The sequence below is a fragment of the Raphanus sativus genome, unplaced genomic scaffold (assembly GCF_000801105.2).
Source record: "Raphanus sativus cultivar WK10039 unplaced genomic scaffold, ASM80110v3 Scaffold3475, whole genome shotgun sequence".
Lineage (NCBI taxonomy): Eukaryota > Viridiplantae > Streptophyta > Magnoliopsida > Brassicales > Brassicaceae > Raphanus > Raphanus sativus.
In genome coordinates, this window is record NW_026618781.1 from 1 (window position 1) to 10,859 (window position 10,859).

Consider the following 10,859-nt stretch of genomic DNA (forward strand, 5'->3'; position numbering starts at 1 on the left):
CCATAAAAGCTCATTTGTTTTCTAGAACATATACAAAGGAATCCTCTTGACTCCAAAAATGAAAGACTTTCTTCACCAACTCCTACGTTTTCAAACTTACCTTTAATTTCATTTGTTGACCCTTTTTTATCATAGAGACCATCGCATTCCACCCCTATATTTGATATTTTATACAAAGTTAATAGGATACAATTGCAAAATTACAACCAAATTTACTGTTTATGCAAATATATAGATGGTATTTCCATTTGTTTGATAAGCACTCCAAGCAAAAGAGTAAAAAATTTACTGAAAACGGAAGGTACTAAAAACTCAGAAGATTTCATTAAACATCAAATCAAATTCAAGATTTTTTAGCATAATCTTCCCATCTCTCTATAACACACAAACAGTATCTATAGTTTCCTCAGGCGAGCCTCACTAAAAATGCCCATTATAAGAAGATCAAAGATAAAAAAAAGAATGCGATAGACCAAAATGTTTGCCTCTTATAGCCCCCGATGGTGCGCTGATGTGTGCATACTCCTCTTTCACGAGAAGCCATCTACATATGTTTTCTCTCTCCCTCTGGCTATGATCCGTTGATGTAGTCAAGCAGAAGACGATCAAGCTCAAAATGTTGACACAGAAGTTTCTGCACCATCAACAATAAGAGGAACGAACTCTTTTAAGGGATTTCAAGAGGACATAAGAGAAGCAATTAATGCCAACCATTTGAGAAATCTACTTATGTAAAGAAGCATGTAAACCTTGGTTACGGGTAAAGCCGGTGCAGCGTCAACATAAAAGTCTGGGAAACGAGAAACTTCTGCACCCTTTTCAAACAATATGTATGTGGGAAGCTGAGACATTCCACCTATATATATATATATATATGTTACACAACACATCAGTCCCTTCACACAACAGAAACTCACTGTGTTTTTTTTTATGAGTTCGTGGAGAGGATTATTTACCGGCAAGAGAGATTCCAAACTTTGCTGCAGCATTAGGGAACAGTCCAAGATCGATGGTTCCAAAAGACAAAAGACTATTCGAGTACCTGAATAATTGAACAAGTGTAATTAAGAGTGTGTCTCTTAAGAGACGAACAGTGAGAAAATGGGTGATGTTTTTTTTTTCTGACACAAAGACTTACGTGATGGAGAGCTCAGGAAAGCAGCGGCTTGAACGAACACACTTGGCTGAACTACATGCATAGAATTCTACCTGCAAAAAGATGTGAAAAGTCGCATCACAAGAGTAGCTAGCTAGTCCAGTACCCTTTACAACTTCATATATGGTTTAACTGAAAAAGATGTTGCAGATGAGTTTTGTTTTTTTATCGATTGACCATTAAAGAAGAAGAAGAAAAAACATAAAATATAGGGAGGCTATATGGCATTATCTAGCTTCATAGTCACCAAGCTATCTGTAAGTTCTATGCTTCAAATGTATCATCATCTAAGCTTACAACCTCATTAATTAGGAAAGCTAATATCTAGCTTAATAGACACCACGCTATAACGGAAGCTATCTGCAAGATCTATGGAAGAACACTATTTTAAGTAACCTATAAACTACTTCTAGTTGTTTTCCAAAACGTATCATCTAAAACCACAACTAGTTGAAGAAGATACAGACCACGTACCAACCAGTATTTAGTTGTGGTACCATCTGATAGCAAATCCTCCAACTGCATAGGTGTTAGCTTCTTCGCTGTTCCTGCAAACGTTTTAACCAAATGCAACTTCAGATTCCAAAAAATTCACAGAAAGCAAAGGACACGAAATCTTCACATACCTAACTTACTAAACGCTGGCTGTTGAGCTAAAAGATACACCACTGCATAAACGAAACATTCAAATCAAAACATGGCAAGTTCGAAGGCTGTAGATCAACATTCAAACCTGCATCTCCCATATAATATAAACTAAAACTCAAAAAAAAAAAATAGCTTTTGTTTTTATATTTATTAACAAAGACCCACCTGAAAAAATGACACAGAACCAGATCGCAACTCGATAATCCATAACCAACGAAACCGCAATGAGAAAGATCTGTTGCAACAAGAGACACTCTGTATCAGCAAAGTGTCTCACATGGATCGAAATCAGAAAGCCGTTACCTTAGCGTAGAGAAAGCTATCAGCAACAAAAGCCTCCCATGTTTCCTCCCTAACCATCTAATCAACACACAATCCGATCAAGTACCAGACCTTTTCTAAAAAAAAAAAAAGCGAAATTCAATCGAAAAAAAAAAGTTGAAACCTTGATAGCTGAGAACATGAGGAAGGCTAGAAAGGCTTGGACTTCTCTGTCGAATAGTCGATGAGAAGTGTACTGTGCGACGGTGGTGCGGATCGGAAGGTATGAGAAGAAGGCCATGAAGTGGAGGAAGTAGTACGGATCTGACACGATCTGGCTCGTTCTTTCCATTACTCCTTCACGCTTCTTCTCCATTTTTCTTCTTTTTTGCTGATCCCGAGTTCCAAAGGGATCGTGAAGAAGATGTAAGAGTTAGCCGTGTCTGAGAGAGAGGTACGGGATGGTTTTAGACACAGTAGACGTCACGTCGTTTTACATGGTAACAAACGGCAAGGTGTTTTTGGTTAGAGGATGTTAGGCATCTCATTTGTCCCACTGAATATTTTAGGTCTGCCATTTTGGATATCGGTTTACTTCGGTCTTTAGTTTTTCGGTTTTAAAGATGTTAAATTCGTTCAACTATCTAGAAAGTTTGGTTCAGTTTTATTTTGATTATTTTGGTTTAATGTTTGGTTTAAATAACAAAGTCAAGAATTAAACACATACAAAACAAGAGAGATGCACAAGCATTTTCTCATCTTGACAAGGATTGAAAATTTGAATAACAACTAGACAATGAAAACGCTTAAACCAATAATCAAATTCCAAAACAATGGCTTAGAGTATTAATTCAGGAAGAAGAACACAAGAGTATGATTGTTTAATCTTTGATGTCTTGAAGAATACATATTCCAGTTGAAGTTGTTAACTTAATTGGATGAAACTAAAAGAAAAGAGTGTTCATCCACCCAAACATATAGAAACTGATCAGACTGACTGAACTAGACCAGCAAGCAAAAAAAAAAAAAAACTGTGGAGAATCACATATCGAATGAATCCATTTTCTTCGACTCTCTGGTCTCTTATTATCGAGGCACGCTTAGGCCAAGCTCTGCAAGGATCAAGAGAGATAAAATAAATTAGCACACTGGCCATCATCACCCCTCACAAAACATAATTGTTCAAGAAGTTCAAAGTGAAACATGAAAAAAACAACACCACCACTATGGCATATCTTTCATCTTCAAACCAATACAAGATTCAAATACCAAAACAACTCTTTCAAAAGTCAGAACCTATTTATGTTTAAGTAAATCTCTGCAAGCACTACTAGTATTTCAACAAAAAGGACCAAGTACACTAAAAGGCATTCAAGTAGTTTGCTACTGAGACTAGACACGGTAAACAAAAAAAAACAAGAAAAAAAGAAGTTGGCTTACAGATAAACTAAACATACAAAAGATTAATGGAGAAATATCAAACTCCTGGATTCGCACTGCAGATCATACCCTGAGACAAGGACCTTGAGTTCACCGAATCGATCCCCAGGCACGATGTCAGCCTAGCTGATGCCACCGCACTGTACAATGGAAGCAGCGATTGAAGCGACCCCAGCTGAGCAATCGGCCTGTTTCAAAAGTCAAAAATTACAAACCAATCCCCTCACAAAAAAAATGCAAACTTGAAGAAAGCCCATGAATCATTGAGCTACAAAGAACACTATATCACGGCTCAAAATTTTGAAATTGAGAGAGAGAGAGAGAGAGAAAAAAAGAGTGAACCTTGCGAGTCCAGGCGAAGGAGGGACGCCGAGATACGATGAAGCCGATTTGGGTCGGAGAGAGGGCTTGTTCATTGCAGATCTAAACACTGAAAACGCTGGTTTTGACAGTGATCGACATCGAGAAGCCATTTTCGCCGATAACGAAGCGATTCTGAAGCAGGAGAGGTAGTTGATTTTTGATTTCTAGGTCAAGTCGTGCGAGAGCAAGAAGACGGGTTTTCACGAGGTTTAACCTATACGACACCGTTATTAGAACAAAAGCCATGACAAACAAATGGCATGCTGTTTCAACAGTACTTGTCGGAAACAGCGCGACGTCTAATTAGATAAGAAGTCCCTTGTATACGTCTAAACTATGTTTATCTCCATACTTTCTATAAGCCTTCTATGGAAAATTTTCTTATAAAGAAATTTTTTAATTTTGATGAATCCAGGGAGCTTGCGGCTGGACTTTTTTTTCTAGGACATTTAAAAGGGTTTTAAAACATAGATTTATATCCGTATTAGATGAATAAAATAATGTGATTTAGTTTTATATAGCAAAATGATCAAACATGAAACACTTGTTTCACCTGACACTTATAAACTAAATTCATCTTAATTAACGGAAACAGTTTTTTGACCACTTAAATGACTACTCTCCATGGTAACTATATAACCAAAATACAAACACTAACCATAGATAAAATAGAATAATCAGATCTTATTTTAATGGAGTTCTGAAAAATTGATGTTTAAAAGGGATAAAAGATAGTAATGCAACGTACAGATGCAAAACATAGGTCGAATCTGTAAGTTATGCTAAAAATTATTTGGGAGCTTTTTTTTTTTTTGTAACTAATTTGGGAGCTTTCTGTTATCAAATTTCAAGAGAATTCTTAAAACCTAAGAAATAAAACAAAAAGCACCTTATATCTAAACTATTAAAGGAGAAGTACAAAAAAGAAATAACCCTTAATTTTTCTCAATAATTACCAACTTATGCCATTAGAATTAAACTTAGTGTTTTGCTTTTTTTCTAAACCTACAATTACGTTTCCTTAATTTTTTTTTTGGGTCAAAAACGTTTCCTTAATTATTATATCATTAATGTTTCCTTAATTACTATACAGTGTAATTACAAGACCATTACTAAATCACATCCTACCATTTTTATACATATTGTTCTATACAATAACTAAAACATAGACGTTTGAAAGCAAACCATACAATTATTCTTCATTACTGAACTTCTACATTACAAAACAGTCAAAATATCACAGATAAAACTTTGAATTTTATTTTGATGCTAAGTTCCTTCATCGAATCAGATTGTTGTTTTTGTCCGCAGAATCAAAACCAGTATATTAGTTATATATAAATATATCTTCACAATCTTATTTTTAAATTCAAACTCAAAACAAATCATTTATTATTTTTCTAAAGAAAATTATCTTACACAGTTTATTCTTATATTTAAGCAATCATCATAACAAATTCAAAATCCTTTTTTTGGTTTCTAATCTTGCATATCACGTAAAACATTTATTATTAACCTAAAAGACATTACATTCCACTATCTATTCCTATATCTAAGCAATCATGGACTTTGATTTCTTTTAGACAAATGTTATTTGGACTTTGATTTGTTATTAAAATGCTACATGTGTTTTCATTTGGGTTTTATAAATTTTTATATGTTTTGGGGTTACATTTCCAGTTGTTTCTATCGAAATGATTTTTTATAAAAATTTAAAATAAGATTCAAATCACAAATTTTAGAGTTTCGTATTTGACAGAACTCATATATCTCAACTAAATGCTCTAATATTATATACTTTATGTTTAGTTTACCAAGTAAAAGAAAAAACTACAATATAATAACAATAAAAGCTCATAGTTTAAAAATGTACATTAAAAAAATAAAAAATATACAAAAAAATTCAGAACTCGATAACATATGAAACAATATCGGGAATATTTTTACAATTAACAAAAACATATGATTAAATTAAATATACATCGTACATTAAAAAATAAAAAATATACAAAAAAATTCAGAACTTGATAACATATGAAACAATATCGGAAATATTTTTACAATTAACAAAAACATATGATTAAATTAAATATACATCCGCGCGGACGCGCGGGTCCAAAATCTAGTTTCTTCTTAAAACTGTTAACGGCAACATTTCTTTTTTGACTATTTTCCTTTTAAAAACTTTTTAATACATTTTCTGTTAACCCTATATAACATTTTGATTGGTGATAAAAAAAATAAAGTGAATTAAACAGTAATCACAAGGGTGAACGAAAGTTTTGTTCAAAAAGGTGTTGTGTTGGTTGGTAATTACCGTGTTATTTCTGGTTTTTTATGTTTTATAAGTATTCATCATATATACAAAAGCAGATTCATCTATCGATAGTATTTTAAAGGGATTTTCAAAAGCATTAAATAAACAATCTAATACTATAAAGAAGACCATTCTCTCATTCTCCTTCGTCCACGTCAGATAATAGTGTTACCAGACATCAACACGTGTCCTCTTTCTTTAAAACTTTGCGTTTCATTTAATCAGAGTTATTCGAGGTTTACTTTGTTGGGCTTCGTCTACACTTATTTAAGCCCATATAAACCGTGGTTGTAATTAAACGACGCATTTTATATTAGAGCTTGCGCGTCTCCATCCGTCCTATCTCTGCGCGTCTCCGTCTGCTCATAGCGCAACTGATCTTCCATTTTCTTCCTTCCGATACGAGATGATACCAGTAACCGCTTTCCCTCATAAAGCCCTCCATTAATCGACCACCCATGATCTATATTCAATGCAATTCTTAAGACTGGAAAGCCATGGACGTTCTACTATATATATGTATGAGTTCTTGCTGTTAGAATCATCATTCGTTCTAAATCTAAACAGTATCAAAAGGTTTGAGTTATGGCTAACGCTTTGGTCTTCCTCTCCGATTTACAGACTGGCCGCTCATCCTCCACCGTTGAAGTTTGCCTGCTCCGTTTCTGAGAGGCCAATAGGGATCAGAATTAATTGATTCATTCTGGGATGGAATGGTCAAAGACACACAGTAGCGTGTTCCATCCACGACAGTCTGAAACATGGAGTCATTCCATTATTCAACTTCAAAGTCTCTTACATCACAGCTTCCTCTCTCGGTGTTCCGCAACAGGTTTTGGTCGTTCCTTTACTTTCTCCGTGGAAGTTGGTGTCTTAATAGCGTTCGCACGGTCATCTCGCTGTCAATCGAAAGATGTTCAATGTCTCTTGGATTTTGGACGGTGATGGGTATTGTTCTATTTCGGTGTAACTTCTAACCCGAGGCTGAGAATTTCTAAAGGAGGTCGCTTTTGTTGATCAAAAACTCATTACCGTAGAATCTCAAGATTGTGACTTTAAATGGGTTTAGGTGTTTTTTAGTTAATGGCTCCTTTAGGATATATAAAGTTTGCTACTTTGATTTGATGATAGCCGTCAATGGGCAGTTTCCAGAACCTCTGTTTATGCTACGGCCAACTACAATGTTGTTGTTAGAGTCTACATTGGATGAGCCTCTTCTTTTGACTTGGTGAGTCGAAGAGCTTTCTTCCTATACCAACTGATCAATTATCACTAAAATGTATGGTTCTCATTTGCTATGTGACTACTAATATGCTTCCTGAGTTCTTTTAATTTGTCTTTTAGAATAGGCATGGGCCACCTGGCATCCAAATGTGGTGTAACTTGTGGCAAGACGGTTCTCTTGGCACAGACTTTCCTATTCCTCTTAGATGGAACTTTACTTACCAGGTTTAGGTGGAAGATCAAATTGGAAGTTTCTTCTACTCTCCCTGACTCAACTTTCAGAGAGCATATGGTAATTTTGGTCATGTTGTGATTAGTAACCGGAACATTAATCTTATGATATCCCCACAGCCTGACGGCGAAATGGTACACTCAGGACCAGAAAGTATGTAATCGTCATTTTGGTCTTTTGTCTGATTTCATTATCGTTGCCCTTTTTAATATATACCTTTACTTTTCTGGTTTTAAGAGAATACATGACTATGGAAAAGAACTTGGGATGCCGGTTGGAGTCTCATCATTGGAAAGGGTCTTTACAAGTACAACAGTAGTGTATCTGTTTGACTAGGAGTTTTTATATCACTTTGTCTCATGAGATGGTAGACTCTCTAATATGACTTTCCCTTTGGAGAAACCCTTCAAATGTTGAAGCTCGCGTTGTTTACTTTCTCTACAGTTCTAGATTTTAATACAATTTAATTGTAACAATAATTTTGTTTCGACTAGATTCATATACATTACTTTCTGCCAATTTTCTTTTCTCTATATTTTGACACCATAGAAGTAAATAGTAAATTTGTGCACTTGCAAGAACAATCATAGTTGTTACTCTAATTAGTCACATAACTTACTAAAAATATTCCTGGTTGTGAATTTTATTACATACAATACATGTGTTTGTAGATGGCCTGAACTTGACGTATCAGCGAGTGTTAGTAATACATGTGTTTGTAGATAGCCTGAACTTGAGGTATCGGCGAGTGTTAGTGTGTTACTATAAACTGCAGACTTTTGTAGATTGAGTCTCTAAGCTTCTCCAGGGTTAGTCTGATTGCTAAAGTTATGAATTTTCATTCTTCAAGTACAAACTTGCATGAGTACTTGCAATGTTAATGGTGAGAATGAGATTACAACAAAGTTTGTCGTAAATAAATTGGTCTTAGTCAACGAATTTCTGAGTATGAGTTTGTCAAATTCCTAAAAAGTATAAAAATGCATTCCACTTATTATCAAAGTCAAAGTAGAACTTTTTTTTGTCAACAAGTCAAAGTAGAACTAACAATGACAATTCAGTGAAAATTACATTTTTCACACATTTTTAATGGTTAAACAAGTATATGATTTCAAAATTAATAAAAATAGATAACAAACAATGAAAAAATAATTTATTTTAAACTGTTTTTTTTTTCGTCAAAATTTCTAATTGAAAATAAAATTTAATATTTATAATGTATTTATTTTGATGATTTGATTACCCGCCCATAAGAAACAATATCAATTTAAAATAATCCATGTAAATTTTGATACTGGTAAACTATAAGATGGAGAAAGAATCGATAGAGATGCCTTGCGTTCAAGCTTTCCACCAACACAGCTTTTGCGAGACAAATATAGAACACATGTTTTTGATGCTATAAGACATATATAGGGGCCAGTCTCGACGAGCATTCTTGAAGCTTTGTTGTCACCTCTGGAAATTCTTAAACAGAGACTAGACATGTTGCTTATGCATGTCTGAATCTGGCAACTCGGCTAGAGCCAACGCATCAGGTACACGAGCGATCAATGTCATCTTCACCATCCTGGCATATTCCTTCTTCATTAACAAACTCACTGAAATTATCATAAAGTGATCAAATGCATAAACATTGGGTTGCTTTCAGTCCAACTGCTTCAGACAGAGTAGATATGTCCACTTTCCAAAGAATTATATGAATCGAAATGTGAGGGAGGCAACTGAGCTACAGATTCGTACTCCGTTGTTTGAGAACATATGGAGTGTTTGTTGTACTTCTGTTTTGTCCACAAATAGTTTGTTCTATTGTAATTAAAGTTTAATTATTTAATACATTTTTTAAATAGGCTTACTATTGAATACAAAATAATACAAGCAAATGGCACAATCATAGAATTCAAAAATGAGAAGGTAACCAAAGTGGTAGACAAATGAACAAGGAGTTTAAAAACATAACATAAGAGAAGAGAAAAAAAAAACGATGGAAGTAATAATATTTTATTTAACTTGCTCACCATATTTTATATTTTCTGATGCTAAAAACAAAAAAAAATATTTAACTTGCTCACCATCTTTTATATTTTCTGATGTTAAAATTGATACAAAATTTTAACTTAATGATTATAAATATACTATGACAACAAATAATACAAAAAAAATCATGTTTCTCTAAGTAGTTATTTTTTGTCAAACTAAATTTTTTTACTCAAATATAATTGTTAGATAATTTAAATTAAACTAGAGTATATGGAAAACTTCAGGTTTAGGCGTTTAGCCCCCAAAAACCCATAGGAAAATTATTTAAACACCACCAACACATCAGCTTGCATTCTTTGGGTCTTAATATGTGGGTTGGCTAATTTATTGGGTAAACACAAATAGGTTTGTTACCTGACCGTTTAGCCAACTTAGTGAAATCATATATAAATCCATTTGGTTCGAGGCTTACTTTTAAACTCTTTAGCTCACTCTCTCTATCTATCTATGTAGTTCGTCGTTTCTATCCCGTTTTGGACTCAACGTTACAGAGCATAAACTCGCCTTCAACATCACTTAAAAAAAAGAAGATTACATACATGTTATTTTAGATGATTTCTTCAAACTAACAAGGAATTGTGATCTATGATGTTTCTGTGTTTCATTTGGATCTCACCACTTTGGGATGCTGACAATTCAAGAAACTCCAATATGCCTTGCTAATCCATCTGCCAAAAAAAAACAAAAACGGATTAGAACCTTTAAATTATATGAAGATTAACAGTAATTAACAAAAGTAAATCATACCGATATAATCTTTTAAACCCAAGTTTCTTCACGACGACTGTGAATTTGGGGATACCAGCCAAATAATTCATGATTCCTATGCAACAATAGGTCTACGTAAGAACTCATCTTAACTAAACTAATATATCTCAATTGTTCATTATATATTTTCAATTGCTATTGAGACCATGCACTTAATATGGATTGCAGATCCAGTCTTTTAATTTGGAAATGATCTATAGTTATTGCATTTTCATAGCTTCGTAATGCACATAGTCACTTTGATTAGATGAGTTGGGATAACTTTCCAGTTGAGACTATATTTATCTGGTTTGAAATGGATCCATCTTTTAACAAAAATGAACTGATATGTATATACGACTAATACTCACTAGATTTAGACTGGTGTAGAGAAGACCAGGTGATTACAAATAATCCAAATACAAACCAAA

The 10,859-nt window shown here is 33.9% G+C and overlaps 2 protein-coding genes and 1 long non-coding RNA gene across 6 annotated transcripts; 1 reads left to right on the forward strand and 2 right to left on the reverse strand.

The window, feature by feature from the left end:
- Positions 1-300: 300 nt before the first annotated feature.
- LOC130506623 (uncharacterized) lies at positions 301-2,513 on the reverse strand. The gene is made up of 9 exons (XM_057001310.1): positions 2,250-2,513; positions 2,108-2,164; positions 1,970-2,039; positions 1,783-1,824; positions 1,631-1,704; positions 1,139-1,209; positions 957-1,042; positions 750-856; positions 301-634 (listed from the first exon to the last, which is right to left on the reverse strand). The coding sequence occupies exons 1-9, from the start codon at positions 2,439-2,441 to the stop codon at positions 572-574; spliced, it is 762 nt and encodes a 253-aa protein (XP_056857290.1). The 5' UTR covers positions 2,442-2,513; the 3' UTR covers positions 301-571.
- A 426-nt stretch (positions 2,514-2,939) lies between these two features.
- Positions 2,940-4,086, reverse strand: LOC130506625 (protein NONRESPONDING TO OXYLIPINS 2, mitochondrial). Of its 3 annotated transcripts, none has more exons than XM_057001313.1 (3): positions 3,848-4,086; positions 3,523-3,693; positions 2,940-3,177 (listed from the first exon to the last, which is right to left on the reverse strand). In XM_057001313.1, the coding sequence occupies exons 1-2, from the start codon at positions 3,976-3,978 to the stop codon at positions 3,543-3,545; spliced, it is 282 nt and encodes a 93-aa protein (XP_056857293.1). In that variant the 5' UTR covers positions 3,979-4,086; the 3' UTR covers positions 2,940-3,177; positions 3,523-3,542. The 3 variants fall into 3 exon arrangements, with proteins under 3 accessions (XP_056857293.1, XP_056857292.1, XP_056857294.1); XM_057001312.1 differs by having other exon boundaries at positions 3,506-3,693; XM_057001314.1 differs by having other exon boundaries at positions 3,575-3,693; positions 3,848-4,085.
- Positions 4,087-6,313: 2,227 nt separating this feature from the next.
- LOC130506624 (uncharacterized) lies at positions 6,314-8,551 on the forward strand. 2 transcript variants are annotated; one of them, XR_008942075.1, is made up of 4 exons: positions 6,314-6,704; positions 6,807-7,413; positions 7,530-7,794; positions 7,879-8,551. It is a non-coding gene; the product is annotated as an uncharacterized LOC130506624 (long non-coding RNA). The 2 variants fall into 2 exon arrangements; XR_008942074.1 differs by having other exon boundaries at positions 6,807-7,794.
- The last annotated feature ends 2,308 nt before the right edge of the window (positions 8,552-10,859 follow it).